This window comes from Eretmochelys imbricata, chromosome 13 (assembly GCF_965152235.1).
Source record: "Eretmochelys imbricata isolate rEreImb1 chromosome 13, rEreImb1.hap1, whole genome shotgun sequence".
NCBI classification, from domain to species: Eukaryota; Metazoa; Chordata; order Testudines; family Cheloniidae; genus Eretmochelys; species Eretmochelys imbricata.
This window is the reverse complement of record NC_135584.1, coordinates 42,400,299-42,419,857: the sequence shown is the minus strand read 5'-3', so window position 1 is coordinate 42,419,857 and position 19,559 is coordinate 42,400,299. Positions and strand designations below refer to the sequence as shown.

General features: G+C 47.6%; 1 protein-coding gene across 1 annotated transcript; it reads left to right on the top strand.

The window, feature by feature from the left end:
* The first annotated feature begins 6,421 nt into the window (after positions 1-6,421).
* On the top strand, positions 6,422-7,363 carry LOC144273836 (olfactory receptor 6E1-like). Its single transcript, XM_077832533.1, has one exon. The coding sequence runs from the start codon at positions 6,422-6,424 to the stop codon at positions 7,361-7,363; it is 942 nt and encodes a 313-aa protein (XP_077688659.1).
* Positions 7,364-19,559: the final 12,196 nt, after the last annotated feature.

Here is a 19,559-nt window from a genome sequence, read left to right as displayed (position 1 = left end):
AAATGCCAAACCGCAAAGACACAGGATGGATGTGAACGTGGCTGGTCAATGACTTCATGCCAGGCATCCCACTGGTCTTGGTGGGTCAGAGGCAGTACAGAGACACAGAGAGAGAAATTCATCCCTATCTTCATAGATTGTAAGGCCAGACCTGTAAGGTGAATTCTGATCTCCTGGTAAAAAAGGCCTTAGTCTTCCACCCAGTTAGTTCTGCTTTGAACCTAGTAACACCTGTCTGTTGAAAGCGTGTCTTCCAGAGCGGCATCCAGTCTTGATTGGAAGACTTCAAGAGTTGGAGAAATCCAACATTACCTTGGTAGCTTTTTCCCAAAATAAAAATTTTTGAGTCATTCTTACTAAAATGAAAAAAAAAAAAAAAAAGAAAGAAAATTCAGTTTGCTTGGATCTAAAGGATATATATTTAATGTCTAGCTAAATTTTGAGATAAAATATCATTTCAAAATAAAAAAGGAAAGCATTTCTTTTCAAAAACTTTAAAAGAAAATGTTCTGAATTTTGCACTTTTCTTTACATGCTCTATTTTCAGCCAAAGCTATTTTCCGAATTCACTCTAAATCCTTTTAGTTGACCTGGAACTGCATTTTTTTACAGAATAAATAAATCTTTTAAAAAATTTCTACCAGCTCTGTTTTTAATTTCAATTTGTTTGGCTTTAACATCCTGCCAATCGTTCTTGTTCTGCCTTTCTCTGCTAAAGGCACTTCTTCTGTAAACGGGGTAGGGTAACACTGCTCTGCACCTCCCACAGGAGGGATGACTGACTCCTCAGAGTCTAATACAGGGACATAGTTGCTAAGACCTGGGCAGATCCTGGTTATAGTATTTACCTCATCTCTCGTACCTGTCTTGGTCTGTTTGTTTCCACCATTTACCTGTCATGCTTTGTCTTTACGTGTCATTATTAGTAGCACGATGTTTCTTGTAACTCTTAGATACTTCAGCTGAGATCATCACCCGTTTCCACTGGGCATTAGATAGACCAAAACTAAGCAAGCAACCTTGCTGAACATAGAGTTTATAATCCAAAGACTAGAGATATATATACGGGAGAGATGTTTGGTGTCCTCTTTGATTTTGCAAAGGGCTAGATTCAAAGGCGCAAGTGGAGGGGAGAGGACAATCTGGATCCACTGTAATTGTTCTGGCTTCAGTGAAGCCAGATTTTCCTAGCTTGTCATTTTGACAATCTCACCACAGCCTTTGTAAGCCTCCACTGAGTCATCGCGGGGCAGGGACAGCTCAGTGCTTTGAGCATTGGCCTGCTAAACCCAGGGTTGTGAGCTCAATCCTTGAGAGGGTCATTTAGGGATCTGGGGCAAAAATTGGGGATTGGTCCTGGTTTGAGCAGGGGGTTGGACCAGATGACTCCTGAGGTCCCTTCCAGCCCTGGTATTCTATGATCCCCTTTTGCATCAAACATGAGCCACTTTTCTTCAGTTACTTTCCCTCCTTGGTTTATTCCCACCCTTCCAGTCATCACTCATACACTATTCCTACATTGACTCCATCCTCCAGTTGGCCAATGATGACAACCAACATCATCCACTTTAAATGTTCCAAGAAGAACTTTCATACTTTTCTCCCTGCTACCCTTCATGATTGGGAAGAACGTCGGCAAACAGCTGCTAAGTACCTCATTGACCTCCGTCAAACTTCCCTGTGCTAATGTCCCTAGCAAAGGAACCTGACAACACTTTGAAGGTGTTTTGCTTAGAGCACTGTCCATCACGCTGACCAATATGATCTCGTTGGTTCCTGAGGCTCCCCTTTTTCCCACCTACTGTCTCTTTAGAGTCAGGTTTTCAAATCCACTTACTCTGGAATGAAGGTATTTAGGCGCCTAATGGGATTTCCCTTGCGCACCAAAAACGTATTGATCTCAATTGGATTTAGGTGCCTGGATGCTTTTAACAATCCCACTAGGTGCCTGTGTACCTTGAAGTATCTGGCCCTAAGTGGCTTGGCCAAGGGCGAGGAGAGGGTCTCTGGCCGAGCTTGGGATTCGCCACGGATTTCCGGAGTCGTATTCTCACCGCAGGAGCGTCACTCCTAGCGCTGCCCGACCTTTCCGCATCGTTTCCTTGTCTTGCCACGAAAACACAGGAGATGGAAACGATGACCCAGCCCTTTGGACTCTCCCTGGGGAAAAGGGAAACAACAGAAAACCCTTCCGAAGGGATTTCTCAGAGTGTTGTCGGCGAAGCCCTTTGTCTAATGGGTCTCAGGGGTCCCAGCCAGGAACCAGAGACGAGAACCCCAGAGGCTCCAACCAGCGCAGGTGGGAACTGGGAAGGGCGGGGATGCGCCGCGGGCAGTGGTCACCCACGTGTACCCCTGTATTTCTCCTACGCAGAGCGCCATAAATGGACAGCCCGAAAGTGGAGAATCTCGGCTCAGCAGCTTCAGGATTAGTGGGATCATTTTGGTTCTTGTTCGGGGTCTTTCTAAGGTCTCCGTCAGCACAGGGTGTGAGGGCGAGGGCCCAGCGTACGGCGGCGGGGGTGGGATTTGGAAGTGAAGAGCTCGCTGGGTGGTCGCACTGCTTTCTTCTGTGGCATGAGGTGGAAACGCTGGTGAGGATCCCGCTGCCATTCTGGAGCGTGGCACGGGGAGCGTGGCGCGGGTGGGGTCCTAGGCTGGAGCTGAGGGCGGACAAAGGGTTAGGAGATTTTTACAGGCTCTGAGTCTCTGAGGTTTGCTTTCACCTTAGCAGACACAATGCCACGGCCATTATTCTGGGAATCCCCATCCAGGGATTTGTTTAATTCGGGAAATTCCAGATTTCTTTCGTTGTCTTGGTCAAGGGGTATCCGGGAGCCCAAAACCCGTTGTAAAATAAATCCACAAACCCAAGCTCATAGCTGGCATGGCTTATTGCCAAATGGGCACCTCGGAGGAATAAGCTCCCTCAAACTGCTGGAGAAATACTGTTGAAAAAGCCGCGCTATTGAGAGAGGGAGGGTTTGGAGAAACGCACCCGGCACCCTGTTTGAGAAACGCCAGGGAGCTTCTGCAGGTGTTTGCGATGCGCACAGAAGCCCTCCCCCGGGTGAATATTTGTGTGCTCGCTCTCCATGTCTCCAACTCAGGAAGTTCCTCTGTACCGGCAGCTTCGCAGCGTGACTCCAAACCACGCTGGAGCCTACGGGAAGCTCTCTACTGACTTTGGGGAAGTTTGGACCAGACCCTGAAGGTCTAAGCTGGGTGATCCAACGGCTATAACGGACTCGATCCGTGTAGAAGCAGATGAGAGGCAAAGAATTAATCCCAATCAGCATGGGCTCATGACAAATCGATCCTGTCAAATTAACCTGATATCTTTTTTGTTGTTGACATCACCAGTGTGGTTGATAAAGGTAATAATGTTGATGTCCTCTTCTTAGCCTTCTGTAAAGCATTTGAGGTGGAACAAATGAGACAGACTCTCAGAAATATAGGGTTGGAAGGGACCTTGAGCGCTCATCTAGTCCATCCCCAGAGCTGAAGCAGGACTGTTAGGAATTATACCTCACAGGTCATGCACACAAACTGCTGCGAATTATACCCGATAGGTCCCGCACAAGAACTGCTGCGAATTATACCCGATATGTCACACATAGTTTGAGTCTAGGCTGAGGCACATGAACAAAGTCCACAACTGCAGAGTTCCTAAAGATACTAAGTTTATTAAGCTTGAGGGTGGTGCCCCCCCCTGCTAATCAGGAGGGGACCCCGAATGCAGGTTATACAGGGATTATATACCTTTTAGCAAAGCATGTTGCCCTCGTGCATCGGAAACCTTAGCCAATAGTCAAACCCTTCCCTTATCTACCACCTATCCCTGTTAAGTGCACCCCCCCCCCAAACCATTACTTCAACTACACAACATGGTCCTAAAGCAATGCACCAGTAGCCTTTCTTATCGGGATGGGAGGCTCGCATCAAGGCCAGGAGGCAGGGAGTTAGGAACAGACAAAGAACAGAAACCAGGAGTCGAGACAGGCTGGAAACAAGGGGAGTGGGGGTTTGACAGGAATACAGTATCTAAGGAACACTCCTCCTGGTGCATGATGTGTTTGCTTTTCGACAATGGTGGACCCCAGACCAAAATGGAGTCACATATGCACATATGCTAACTTTTCCTTAACCAGGACTAAGTAAGCCTAGGCCATGCCTGACAGGTGTTTGTCTAACCTGGCATTAGAAACCTCCAATGATGGAGATTCCACAACCTCCTGCAGTAATGTATTCCTGTAATTAGCTATTCTTGTCGTTAGAAAGTTTTCCCTAACAGTGAACCTAAATCACCCTTTTTGCAGATGCAGCCCACTACTCCTTCTCCTGCATTCAGTGGCTATGGAGAACAATTGATGCCTGTCCTCTTTTCTCATGTTAAAAAGGCCTTTTATCCTTTTTGTGTCACTCTTCTAGATCCTCTCCAATTAGTTCCCATTGTTTTCAGAGTGTGGAATCCAGAAGAGGAGACAGTACTGCTGCTGAAATGCCACCAGGGCAGAGTCAAGCAGGACAATTACCTCCCGTAGCTCACATGCGACCCTCCTGTTAATACACCCCAGACTGATATGAGCCTTTTCGGCAACTGCGTCACCTTGCAGACTCATATCCCAAAGTCTGCTGCAGTTTCCACGGTATGCATCTGATGAAGTGAGCTGTAGCTCACGAAAGCTCATGCTCAAATAAATTGGTTAGTCTCTAAGGTGCCACAAGGACTCCTTTTCTTTTTGCGAATACAGACTAACATGGCTGTTACTCTGAAACCTGTCATATCCCATTTGTGATCCACTATACCACCCAGATGCTTTTCAGCAGGACTACCTCTTAGCCAGTTCATCCCCATTTGGCAGATGGGTTTTGATATTTTTCTTCCTAAGTGTAGAATTTTGCACCTGTTTTGATTGAAGTCCATCTTGTTGATTTCAAACCAATTCTCCAATTTGTCAAGGTTGTTTTGATTTCTAACCCTGTTCTCCCAAGTGCCAGGAATCTCTCCCAGGTAAGTTTCATCTGCAGATTTTCTAAACAGACTCTCCACTCTGTTATTCCTGCCATTAATGAGAATATTGCATTGTACTGGACCCAGGACAGAGGATTATGGGACCTGACTAAATACTTTCCCCCACTTTGACGCTGAAGCCTGCTGCCTACTTTGTGAGTTTAGCCTTTCAACCAATTTTGCACCCACCTCACAGTCTTTTCACCTGAACCAAGTTTCCTTCTTTTGCTTATGAGAATGGCATGTGCAACAGTGGGCAATGGGGGAGGGGTCTCTCGAAAATTGCCCTGTTCTGTTCCTTCCCTCCGGGGCCCCTGGCACCGGCCGCTGTCGGGAGATGGGACGCTGGGCTGGATGGACCTTTGGTCTGACCCAGTCTGGCCGTTCTTATGTGTCAGAAGCCTTACTAAAATCAAGACACATCACATCTACAGCTTCCCAACTCTCCACCAGACCAGTAACCATACAAAAGAAGGAAATTAGTTTGATTTAGCATGAATTGTTCTTGAGAAATTTGTTAGCTATGATTGAACACCCTAATATCCTCTAGATGCTCACAACTTGATTATTGAATCATTTGTTGCAGTATCTTTCTAGGTATAGAAGGTAGGCTGACTGGTCTATAATTCCACAGCTCCTCTTTGTTTGCCCTTTTTAAAGACAGGGACTATTTTGGATTTCATTTTTGACATTGTGATTAAGAAACTAGAATGATACACAGTTACCATGGCAAAGATTAAATGGACTAAAAGGTGGGTACTGAACAGTCTCAAACTGGAATTATGGACATATGGAGAATCATCACTGAGCGTGGGTGTTTTTAGTGCGGTCCCACAGGGTTTGATTCTTGGCCCTGTACCTTTTAATATTTGTATCAATGACCTGGAAGAAAACAAACAAACAAACAAACAAACAAAACTTTCACAGTGAGGGTATTTAATCATTGGAAGAACTTTCCCTGCCGTGTGGTGGATTTTCCAGCACTGGCAATTTTAAAAGAACGCTTGGATTTTTTTCTTTAAAAAGCAACACTCTAGTTCTGACAGTAGCTAATTCAGGGAAGTTTCTCACTCTCTTCTATACAGGAGGTCAGAACAGATGTTCACATTGGTTCCTTCTGGCCTTTTTCATGTATGAAAAATTGAAGTAAAACTTATGAATGTTTAGAAGAAATAATTTTCATTCTCCCTTGCTCTCCAGCTCTCGCTCTCTCTCCAACTAGCAGTAATTGTTTTCAGTTACTCCATCAGGATTGTTTCATTGAGCCTGTGCCTGATAGGCACCCAATTCCCATTGACGAGATTAGTTCTATTTCTTTACAGATTTTTCCTCTCAGCATTCTGTCCCTCTTGTCCAATCGGCTCTGTTTTTGACATGTTTTTAATTTTTTTTAAAGATGAACCAAGAATGAAGAATCAGACCACAGTGGTGGAATTCATCATCCTGGGACTGTCCAACAACCACCATGTAAACATCATCCTGTCTGTGGTTCTATTAGATGTCTTCCTGTTGACCGTAATGGGAAACATCATTATTGTCACCCTCTACCGGGTGGACCATCGCCTCCAGACGCCCATGTATTTCTTCCTCAGGAACTTCGCTGTCTTAGAAATCTGCTTCACCTCTGTCATCACGCCCAGGTTCCTCTACAGCCTCCTGACAGAGAGAAAATCTATTTCCCTCCCTGGTTGTTTCCTTCAGTTGTTATTGGTCTTCTTCCTGGGTGCCTCTATGTTTTGCCATGAGGCTGTCATGTCCTTTGACCGCTACATGGCTATCTGCCATCCCTTGCGTTACGGCACCATCATGAATGGCAGGGTCTGCTTCCAGCTAGTGCTGAGCTGCTGGGTGATGAGTTTTCTTATAACGGTTCCCCCAACATTTATGGTTGTGCTGTTACCGTTCTGTGGCCCCAATGTCATAAACCACTTCTACTGTGACACAGCCGTGTTGCTCCAACTCTCCTGCGTGGACACGGGGCATCTTGAGGTCATGAAATTTTTTTCAGCTACAGTTATCTTTCTTGGTCCTTTAACTGTCACTATAGTTTCCTATGGCTGCATCATCTCCACTATCATGCGCATCCCGTCCACCACAGGAAGGAAAAAGGCCTTTTCCACCTGCTCCGCTCACCTCCTGGTTGTTGTGATATTGTACAGTAGCTCCATCTTCAGGTACCTCCGGCCAGGACAGCGGGGTGTGAAGGACTTTGACAAAGTTGTGTCCTTGCTGTACTGTGTGGTGGTCCCTCTCTTTAACCCCTACATCTACGCTCTCCGCAATGAACAAATGAAAGAGGCCCTGAAGGATGCCTGTGGCAGAATTTCCAAGTGTCTGAGATTCTCATGAAAATGCCAAACCGCAAAGACACAGGATGGATGTGAATTTGGCTGGTCAATGACTTTATGCCAGGCATCCGACTGGTCTTGGTGGGTCGGGAGCAGTACAGAGACATGGAGAGAGAAATTCATCCCTATTTTCATAGATTGTAAGGCCAGACCTGTAAGGTCTGTAAGGTGAATTCTGATCTCCTGGTAACACAGGCCTTAGTCTTCCACCCAGTTAGTTCTGCTTTGAACCTAGTAACAGCTGTCTGTTGAAAGCGTGTCTCCAGAACGGCATCCAGTCTTGATTCGAAGACTTCAAGAGTTGGAGAATCCAACATTTCCTTGGTAGCTTGTTTCCAGAATAGAAATTTTTGAGTCATTCTTACTAAAATGAAAAAAAAAAATACAAATTTCAGTTTTCTTGGATCTAAAGGATATATATTTAATGTCTAGCTAAATTTTGAGATAAAATATCATTTAAAAATAAAAAAGGAAAACATTTATTTTCAAAAACATTGAAATAAAATGTTCTGAATTTTGTTGAAATAAAATGTTCAACATGAAGTAAAATTTTGGTGAAATAAAATTTTCTGAATTTTGCACTTTGCAGGGAAATCGGCTAGTTATCTCAGGTGCCTGTACACAAGTGCAAGAACAGGGTTTAAAAGAGAATTGGATAAATTCATGGAGGTTAAGTCCATTAATGGCTATTAGCCAGGATAGGTAAGGAATGGTGTCCCTAGCTTCTGTTTGTCAGAGGGTGGAGATGGATGGCAGGAGAGAGATCACTTGATCATTACCTGTTAGGTTCACTCCCTCTGGGGCACCTGGCATTGGCCACTGTCGGTAGAGAGGATACTGGGCTGGACAGTAGACAGTATGGCCATTGTTATGTTTAGAAGCCTAGATAACAAGCAGGAAGAACTGGAAGTCCTGGCACAGTCAAAGAACTATGATGTGATTGGAATACTGGAGTACCGTCATGGATGGATATAAACTGTTCAGGAGGGACAGGCAGGGCAGAAAAGGTGGGGGAGTTGCATTGTATGTAAGGGAGCAGTATGACTGCTCAGAGCTCCAGTATGAAACTTCAGAAAAGCCTGTTGAGAGTCTTTGGGTTAAGTTTAGAAGCGAGAGCAACAAGGGTGATGTCGCGGTGGGCATATGCTACAGACCACCGCACCGGGAGGATGAGGTAGACGAGGCTTTCTTTGGACAATTGACTGAAGTTTCCAGAACACAGGTCCTGGTTCTCATGGGAGACTTCAATCACCCTGACATTTGCTGGGAGAGCAATGCAGCGGTGCACAGGCAATCCAGGATGTTTTGGGAGAGTGCTGGGGACAACTTCTTGGTGCAACTACTGGAGGAACTAACTAGGGGCCGTGCTTCTCTTGACCTGCCGCTCCCAAACTAGGAAGAATTGGTAGAGGAAGTGGAAGTGGGTGGCAACCTGGGCGGCAGTGACCATGAGATGGTTGAGTTCAGGATCCTGACAAAAGGAAGAAAGGTAAGCAGCAGAATACGGACCCTGGACTTCAGAAAAGCAGACTTTGACTCCCTCAGGGAACTGATGGGCAGGATCCCCTGGGAGAATAACATGAAGGGGAAAGGAGTCCAGGAGAGCTGGCTGTATTTTAAAGAATCCTTATTGAAGTTGCAGGATCAAACCATACCAATGTGAAGGAAGAATAGCAAATATGGCAGACGACCAGCTTGGTTTAACAGTGAAATCTTCAGTCAGCTTAAACACAGAAAGGAAGCTTACAAGAAGTGGAAACTTGTACAGATGACTAGGGAAGAGTATGAAAATATTGCTCAAGCATGCAGGGGTGTAATCGGGAAGGCCAAAACACAACTGAGGTTGCAGCTAGCAAGGGATGTGAAGGATACCAAGAAGGGTTTCTACAGCTGTTAGCAACAAGAGAAAGGTCAGGGAAACATAAGAATGGCCCTACTGGGTCAGACAAAGGTCCATCTAGCCCAGTATCCTGTCTTCTGACAGTGGCCAGAGCCATGTGCCCCAGAGGGAATGAACAGAACCAGTAATCATCTAGTGATCCATCCCCTGTCGCTAATTCCCAGCTTCTGGCAAACAGAGGCTAGGGACGCCATCCCTGCCCAGCCTGGTAAAAGCTATTGATGGACCTATCCTCCATGAAAATGTGGGCCCCTTACTGAATGGGGAAGGCAATCTAGTGACAGACAATGTAGAAAAAGCTGAATTACTCAATGCTTTTTTTTGCTTCGGTCTTCACAGACAAGGTCAGCTCCCACACTGCTGCCCTGGGCAACACAGTATGAGAAGGAGTTGAGCAGCCCTCAGTGGTGAAAGAACAGGTTAAGGACTATTTAGAAAAGCTGGACATGCACAAGTCTATGGGTCCAGATTTAATGAATCCGAGGGGGCTGGGGGAGTTGGCTGATGTGATTGCAGAGCCATTGGCCATTCTCTTTGAAAAATTGTGGTGATCAGGGGAGGTCCAGGACAATTGGAAAAAGGCAAATATAGTGCCCATCTTTATAAAAGGGAAGGAGGAGAACCTGGGGAATTACAGACCAGTCAGCCTCACCTCAGTCCCTGGAAAAATCATGGAGCAGGTCCTCAGGGAAACCATTTTGAAGCACTTGGAGGAGAGGAAGGTGATCAGGAACAGTTAACATGGATTCACCAAGGACAAGTCATGCCTGACCAACCTGATTGCCTTCTATGATGAGATAACTGGCTCTGTGGATATGGGGAAAGCGGTGGACGTAATATATCTTGACTTTAGCAAAACTTTTGATACGGTCTCCCACAGTATTCTTGCCAGCAAGTTAAAAAAGTATGGATTGGATAAATGGACTATAAGGTGGATAGAAAGCTGGCAGATAGAAAGATTGTTGGGCTCAATGGGTAGTGATCAATGGCTCGATGTCTAGTTGGCAGCCAGTATCAAGTGGGTTCAGTCCTGGGGCCGGTTTTGTTCAACATCTTTATTAATAATCTGGATGATGGGATGGATTGCACCCTCAGCAAATTTACAGATGACACTAAGCTGGGGGGAGAGGTAGATATGATGGAGGGTTGGGATAGGGTCCAGAGTGACCTAGACAAATTAGAAGGTTGGGCCAAAAGAAATCTGATGATTTCAACAAGGACAAGTGCAGAGTCCTGCACTTAGGACGGAAGAATCCCATGCACCGCTACAGGCTGGGGACCGACTGGCTAAGTGGCAAGGACCTGGGGATTACAGTGGATGAGAAGCTGGATAGAAGTCAACAGTGTGCCCTTGTTGCCAAGAAGGCTAACAGCATATTGGGTTGCATTAGTAGGAGCATTGCCAGCAGATCGAGGGACGTGATTATTCCCCTCTATTCGGCACTGGTGAGGCCACATCTGGAGTATTGTATCCAGTTTTGGGCCCCTACTAAAGAAAGGATCTGGACAAATTGGAAAGAATCCAACAAAAATGATCAAGGGGCTGGGGCACATGACTTATGAGGAGAGGCTGAGGGAACTGGGCTTATTTAGTCTGCAGAAGAGAAGAGTGAGGGAGGATTTGAGAGCAGCCTTCAACTACCTGATGTGGGGTTACAAAGAGGATAGAGCTCAGCTGTTCTCAGTGGAGGCAAGTGACAGAACAAGGAGTAATGGTCTCAAGTTGCAGTGGGGGAGGTTTAGGTTGGATATTGGGAAAAACTTTTTTACTAGGAGGGTGGTGAAACACTGGAATGCGTTACCTAGGGAGGTGGTGGAATCTCCTTCCTTTAAGGTTTTTAAAGTCAGGCTTGACAAAGCCCTGGCTGGGATGATTGAGTTGGGGATTGGTCCTGCTTTGAGGAGGGGGTTGGACTAGATGACCTCCTGAGGTCCCTTCCAATCTTGATATTCTATGATTCTATGATTCGTTTTGTAATCTAGTTTTAGGCTAGAGGAGCATTTTTCAACCAGTAAGTCTCCCCTCCCTCCCCCAGAGGTGGCACAAAAGGTAATCAGGAATGGGGGGTGCAAGATACTGTCAATTCCCACTCCCCACACACAGTTATCCTTCAAGGTCAAGTATCTTTGTCAACCTTTCAAAAAAACACCTGGGAAAACATTATCTAGGCTTACCATTGTTATTACTTACACACTTACATTTACTATGAAAGGAAGAGTAGAAAGGGGGTTGTGATTTGTATTGTACTTTGAATAAGAGGTTGTTAACCTGAAAAACAGTGGACTCGTTTATCATGATGTTCTCTTCTGGCCTTAAAGTCTATTCATTTATTAATCTCGTTATTTTGCCTAATAGGCTGCTGGAAGGTTCTGAAGCCCAGATACTCAAATGTATTTAGGTGCCTAACTCTTAGAGCGTCTGCCCTCGGATAGGATGGTGATGTAATCGGTATAGGAGCGTGACTAGAGTCGTCAGCCGGAGTCTGAACATTTCAGATCCAGTCTAAACAGTTTCAGAGTAGCAGCCGTGTTAGTCTCTATCCACAAAAAGAAAAGGAGGACTTGTGGCACCTTAGAGACTAACCAATGTATCTGAGCATAAGCTTTCGTGAGCTACAGCTCACTTCATCGGGTGCATCCAGTGGAAATGCATTCAGTGGAAATGCATCCGATTAGAGTTGGTTAGTCTCTAAGGTGCCACAAGTCCTCCTGTTCTTTTTCATCTAATCAGTCTAAGGCATTTATGAGCTGCTGCCTAGGTTGATAAGTAAACCTCAGTCACCCTGGTTTCTAAGCACTGGATCACACAAGACCTGTTATGTGATGAGTTCATCTCTGATTTCCTGTTGGTGCGAAGGGAGAGTGAAAACCTCTTGATATATACTGGGTGTCAGAAAAGAAAAAACGATTCACAATGTAAATTAGGAGCATGTAGTGGGCGCTAGATGGCAGCAGAGACCAAGGAATGAGGAGCAGCGCCTGCAAGTTGCAATGAGAGAGGAAAGAGACTTCCAAGACACCAGAGAAAGGTGAACAGGTCTGGCTCCTGGCCCGCTGGGCTCTGTCTCTTTCCCAGCGACAGAGTGCTAAAGGAATTGGCGGCTGTGATTGCAGAGCCATTGGCCATTATCTTTGAAAACTCGTGGCGAACGGGGGAAGTCCCGGATGACTGGAAAAAGGCTAATGTAGTGCCAATCTTTAAAAAAGGGAAGAAGGAGGATCCTGGGAACTACAGGCCAGTCAGCCTCACCTCAGTCCCCGGAAAAATCATGGAGCAGGTCCTCAAAGAATCAATTCTGAAGCACTTAGAGGAGAGGAAAGTGATCAGGAACAGACAGCATGGATTCACCAAGGAAAGGTCATGCCTGACTAATCTAATTGCCTTCTGTGATGAGATTACTGGTTCTGTGGATGAAGGGAAAGCAGTGGATGTATTGTTTCTTGACTTTAGCAAAGCTTTTGACACGGTCTCCTACAGTATTCTTGTCAGCAAGTTAAAGAAGTGTGGGCTGGATGAATGCACTATAAGGTGGGTAGAAAGTTGGCTAGATTGTCGGGCTCAACGGGTAGTGATCAATGGTTCCATGTCTAGTTGGCAGCTGGTGTCAAGTGGAGTGCCCCAGGGGTCGGTCCTGTGGCCAGTTTTGTTCAATATCTTCATAAATGATCTGGAGGATGGTGTGGATTGCACTCTCAGCAAATTTGCGGATGATACTAAACTAGGAGGAGTGGTAGATATGCTGGAGGGCGGGGATAGGATACAGAGGGACCTAGACAAATTGGAGGATTGGGCCAAAAGAAATCTGATGAGGTTCAATAAGGATAAGTGCAGGGTCCTGCACTTAGGACGGAAGAACCCAATGCACCGCTACAGACTAGGGACCGAATGGCTAGGCAGCAGTTCTGTGGAAAAGGACCTAGGGGTGACAGTGGACGAGAAGCTGGATATGAGTCAGCAGTGTGCCCTTGTTGCCAAGAAGGCCAATGGCATTTTGGGATGTATAAGTAGGGGCATAGTGAGCAGATCGAGGGACGTGATCGTCCCCCTCTATTCGGCACTGGTGAGGCCTCATCTGGAGTACTGTGTCCAGTTTTGGGCCCACACTACAAGAAGGATGTGGATAAATTGGAGAGAGTCCAGCAAAGGGCAACAAAAATGATTAGGGGTCTGGAACACATGACTTATGAGGAGAGGCTGAGGGAGCTGGGATTGTTTAGCCTGCAGAAGAGAAGAATGAGGGGGGATTTGATAGCTGCTTTCAACTACCTGAGAGGTGGTTCCAGAGAGGATGGTTCTAGACTATTCTCAGTGGTAGAAGAGGACAGGACAAGGAGTAATGGTCTCAAGTTGCAGTGGGGGAGGTTTAGGTTGGATATTAGGAAAAACTTTTTCACTAGGAGGGTGGTGAAACACTGGAATGCGTTACCTAGGGAGGTGGTAGAATCTCCTTCCTTAGAAGTTTTTAAGGTCAGGCTTGACAAAGCCCAGGCTGGGACGATTTAATTGGGGATTGGTCCTGCTTTGAGCAGGGGGTTGGACTAGATGACCTCCTGAGGTCCCTTCCAATCCTGATATTCTATGATTCTGCCCTAAAAAGCTTACAATCTAAGACAGTATTCAGGTGGAAGTGCTTTTGCCTTCATCCAATCAGATAGCAGAAAAAGTGCAATGTAACTTATAACTGGTCACCATTAGCCAACACAGATCAAACGACAAATATTTGCTGATCAAACCATACAGTTTAAAAAGAAACAAAAGTTACAAAATAATTTGTCAAATGCTTTTGGATAGCAAAGAAATTCATTTAGCTTGCTATCTATTCGCAGTTATTCCATGGGCAGAAATACAGTGTAAATGCATCATATAAATTATTTCTTGTACTGTATTTGCTCATCCCTGAGCCTTCTAGAAAATCTAAAATTAGCTGCAGGACACTGAGGGCTATTACACTGCTGATAGATCACCTACTATCAACAGTAAACAGCACATAGCAGATACTGTCAATTCCCACTCCCCACACACAGTTATCCTTCAAGGTCAAGTATCTTTGTCAACCTTTCAAAAAAACACCTGGGAAAACATTATCTAGGCTTACCATTGTTATTACTTACACACTTACATTTACTATGAAAGGAAGAGTAGAAAGGGGGTTGTGATTTGTATTGTACTTTGAATAAGAGGTTGTTAACCTGAAAAACAGTGGACTCGTTTATCATGATGTTCTCTTCTGGCCTTAAAGTCTATTCATTTATTAATCTCGTTATTTTGCCTAATAGGCTGCTGGAAGGTTCTGAAGCCCAGATACTCAAATGTATTTAGGTGCCTAACTCTTAGAGCGTCTGCCCTCGGATAGGATGGTGATGTAATCGGTATAGGAGCGTGACTAGAGTCGTCAGCCGGAGTCTGAACATTTCAGATCCAGTCTAAACAGTTTCAGAGTAGCAGCCGTGTTAGTCTCTATCCACAAAAAGAAAAGGAGGACTTGTGGCACCTTAGAGACTAACCAATGTATCTGAGCATAAGCTTTCGTGAGCTACAGCTCACTTCATCGGGTGCATCCAGTGGAAATGCATTCAGTGGAAATGCATCCGATTAGAGTTGGTTAGTCTCTAAGGTGCCACAAGTCCTCCTGTTCTTTTTCATCTAATCAGTCTAAGGCATTTATGAGCTGCTGCCTAGGTTGATAAGTAAACCTCAGTCACCCTGGTTTCTAAGCACTGGATCACACAAGACCTGTTATGTGATGAGTTCATCTCTGATTTCCTGTTGGTGCGAAGGGAGAGTGAAAACCTCTTGATATATACTGGGTGTCAGAAAAGAAAAAACGATTCACAATGTAAATTAGGAGCATGTAGTGGGCGCTAGATGGCAGCAGAGACCAAGGAATGAGGAGCAGCGCCTGCAAGTTGCAATGAGAGAGGAAAGAGACTTCCAAGACACCAGAGAAAGGTGAACAGGTCTGGCTCCTGGCCCGCTGGGCTCTGTCTCTTTCCCAGCGACAGAGAAGCAGAGATGTTAACCCTATGTTTTGGATCCATCCAGTTAGTGACAGACAGTCAGACCAGCATTGTTTTGGGCAGTATGAGTTTTACAAGGTGCCTGGTTCTAATTTTAAACAACTCCAGCGAGAGGCCTTCCATTTAGGTTGTAATAAACGTCCCCCAGAATTCCCTGTGGTGTTCCTTTCTGTTGTGTACTTGTAAACTATCCAAATCATACCTGCCAGGTGCATCAAGCAATGTGACTAGCATGGCTGCAAGATTCTTGGATATTAACAAAATTCATGAAATTAATAGGCAGCAGGTTTAAAACACACAAAGGAAGTATTTTTTCACACAATGCACAATCAACCTGTGGAACTCCTTGCCAGAGGATGTTGTGAAGACCAAGACACTAACAGTGTTCAAAAGGAACTAGGTAAGTTCCTGGGGGATAGGTCCATCAATGGCTATTAGCCAGGTTCGGCAGGGATGCAACACCAGGCTCTGAGTGTCCCTAGGCTCTGTCTGCCAGAAGCTGGGAATGGGCGACAGGATGGATCACTTGGCGATTCCCTGTTCTGTTCCTTCCCTCTGGGGCACCTGGCATTGGCCACTGTTGGAAGACAGGACACTGGGCTGGATGGGCCTTTGGTCTGACCTAGTATTGCCATTCTTATGGTTGTAAAATCAAGAGGTGACTTGATTGCGTTGTGTAAATCCCTTGACAGGGATAAAATACTGGCTACTGAAAGCTTCTTTAAGCTAGCAAAGAAACAGAACAATCTAAAGCCAGACACATTCAGATTAGAAATAAGGCCTATCTTTCTGGCTGGGTGAAGTGAAGCCCTACACTCAATTTGGTGACACTTCTCCATTTGTCTGTTTGTCTGTAATATGATAACTTTTGAAAACCATGTCTGATCAATTCCAACTTTTTAGGGAATGTTCTAGGCATCAGTGGGCCAAATCCTACGGTTTGGGGGGGAAAACCAGAAGGTGGAAATGGAGTACAGGGAGCACCCTGCAGCTGGGTACCAGACCAAGCAGCTTCCACCATCTTTAGCTGGGTATCGATTAAATATCTGGTTGATGGCCACTCCTGACACATTCCAGAATAACACCCCCACAGCTCCGTTCTGCCCATCCTCCCAATACAGTTGAATGGTGACACCCTTAAAAGGCTTGTTTCCAGGCAGACAGAAAAGAATAAGAAAGTGGTAACCGAGCAATGGGAACGCCTGGTACGGAGGAAGTGGGGAACGAGAGCACAGAAAAATTCTGGCTGTGGGAATGAAGTGGGGGGGGGCTGGATCCAGGGGCAGGGGGGGGAAGGCCAGTGTGAGGGACACAGAGCCCTGGCATATGGCGGAGGTGGGAATGGGGAACCCATGGAGGCTGCTATGGCTGCAGAGGGGGCGGACAGACAACCTAGTATAAGGGAGGAGCTGAGTTGGGGATTGTGGAAGCTGCAGGCAGTGGGGGGACGGGGGGAAAATGAAGACGGCAAGGAGCCAGTGGTGAATACCATGAGCTTGTTCTGCAGGAGCAATGGCCTGTGCCTTCTTCTGCTCTGAGACTGAGGGAGACTCGCCTCTTGGGTGGACTCCCAAAGGAAATGGTGGAGCCTCCATCTCCCGCGGCTCTCAGGGGGGACTGGATCCCTTTCTGGAGGAGAGACTTTAGTCCAACAAAAGTTCTTGGGCTCCGGATAAGGGTGACTGGCCATCATTCTTTGGCCTGTGCCAAACAGGAAGTCGGACTAGATGATCCAACGGTCCCTTCCGGCCTTAAAACCCTGGGTATGATCCTCTGGGTTTTAAGGGCTACACTTTTAAACGGGCAGTAGAGGGCAGCAGACCCCAGCAGCAGTATTTGGTAAGGTGAAAAGAAACCGAGATTTGAAACCGAAACACCGCCGACCGTTCTCACTTATGGTTGCATTTTTCTCTTTCTGTCCCGGTCTCTCTTTCCTGGGCCCCAGGAGCAGAGATCAGACCAGGGTAACCGGACCCAGCTAGTCACTGACAGCTCCTCGGAGCAGAGGGGTCCATTCCCCAGGTACTGGCCCCGCGCTAATTTTCAGTAACTGCCCCAAAATTCCTAGAGCAGATTTCTTAGAAACACATCCAGTCTTGATTTGTAAAAACTCAGTGATGGGGAATCCACCACGACCCTTGGGAATTGTTCCACTGGCGAATTACTTTCCCTTAAATTCAGACTGGAACCACACAAACCTTTGTCTAGTTTCAACTTCCAGCCTTTAGATCGTATTATACCCTCCATCTAGGGTTGTCAACTGGCCCGGTTTGGCAGGGAGTCTCCCAGAGTCGGGCTCAATCTCCCGGAGGATACTGAAGCCAATCCAGGAGACTTTAGGCCGCTAAAAGTCCGGCAGCAAAGTGGGGCTAAGGCCGGCTCCCTGCCTGCCCTGGCTGTGCACGGCTCCCGGAAGCAGCAGCTTGTCCGGCAGCAGCTCCTAGGCTGCCCCTGTCCCGAGCGTCGACTCCGCAGTTCCCTTTGGCCAGGAATGGGGAACCGCAGCCAATAGGAGCTGTGGGGGCGGTGCCTGCAGGCAGGGGCAGAGCGCGAAGCCGCTTAGCTGCCCTTGAGCCTAGCACTGCTGCCGGACATGCCGCCACTTCCAGGAGCCACCCGAGATAAGAGCTCCCCGGACGGAGCCTGCACCCCACACCCCTCCTGCACCCCAATCCCTGCCCCAGCTCCCTCCCCACCCAACCCCCTCCCAGATCCTGCACCCCACACCCCTCCTGCACCCCAAGCCCTGCCCCAGCTCCCTCCCCCACCCAACCCCCTCCCAGATACTGCACCCCGCACCCCTCCTGCACCCCAAGCCCTGCCCCAGCTCCCTCCCCCACCCAACCCCCTCCCAGATCCTGCACCCCACAACCCTCCTGCACCCCAAGCCCTGCCCCAGCTCCCTCCCCCACCCAACCCCCTCCCAGATCCTGCACCCCGCACCCGTCCTGCACCCCAATCCCTGCCCCAGCTCCCTCCCCTACCCAGCCCCCTCCCAGATCCTGCACCCCGCACCCCTCCTGCACCCCAATCCCTGCCCCAGCTCCCTCCCCACCCAACCCCCTCCCAGATCCTGCACCCCGCACCCCTCCTGCACCCCAATCCCTGCCCCAGCTCCCTCCCCCACCCAACCCCCTCCCAGATCCTGCACCCCGCACCCGTCCTGCACCCCAATCCCTGCCCCAGCTCCCTCCCCCACCCAACCCCCTCCCAGATCCTGCACCCCGCACCCCCTCCTGCACCCCAATCCCTGCCCCAGCTCCCTCCCCACCCAACCCCCTCCCAGATCCTGCACCCCGCACCCCTCCTGCAACCCGCACCCCCCATAGCTTGTGCTGACCCCCGGAGCACCCTGCGCCCTCGCCGTCGGCTGAGCCCAGAGGCCCCAGCCCAGCCCTCTCGCAGGCCAGGCACACGAGACCCCCCGATCGGGGTCCATCTGGCGACGCGGCGGCCCAAGGAGCACAGTGGGTTGGACCGGAATGCGGGGTACTAGGGTGGGTGGAAGAGACGAAGAGACCAATAAAGTCAAATGGAGTAAAGTGTGTGTGTGTGTGTCTGTGTGTGTGTCTGTCTGTGTGTGTGTCTGTGTGTGTGTGTGTGTGTCTGTGTGTGTGTGTCTCTGTCTGTGTGTGTGTGTGTCTGTGTGTGTGTGTCTCTGTGTCTGAGTGTGTGTGTCTGTGTGTGTGTGTGTGTCTCTGTGTGTCTCTGTGTGTCTGTCTGTGTGTGTGTGTGTGTGTCTGTGTGTGTGTGTGTGTCTCTGTGTGTGTGTGTCTCTGTCTGTGTGTGTGTCTGTGTGTGTGTGTCTCTGTCTGTGTGTGTGTGTCTCTGTGTGTCTCTGTGTCTGTGTGTGTGTGTGTCTGTCTGTCTGTGTGTGTCTGTGTGTGTGTGTCTCTGTGTGTGTCTCTGTGTGTCTGTCTGTGTGTGTGTGTGTCTGTGTGTGTGTCTGTGTGTCTGTGTGTGTGTGTCTCTGTGTCTGTGTGTCTGTGTGTGTGTGTGTGTCTGTGTGTCTGTGTGTGTGTGTGTGTGTCTGTGTGTCTCTGTGTCTGTGTGTGTCTTTGTGTGTGTCTGTGTGTCTCTGTGTGTGTCTGTGTGTCTGTCTGTGTGTGTCTCTGTGTGTGTGTGTGTGTGTGTGTCTCTGTCTGTGTGTGTGTGTGTGTGTGTCTGTCTGTGTCTCTGTGTCTGTGTGTCTCTGTGTGTGTCTGTGTGTGTGTGTGTCTGTGTGTGTGTCTGTGTCTCTGTGTGTCTCTGTGTGTGTGTCTCTGTCTGTGTGTCTCTG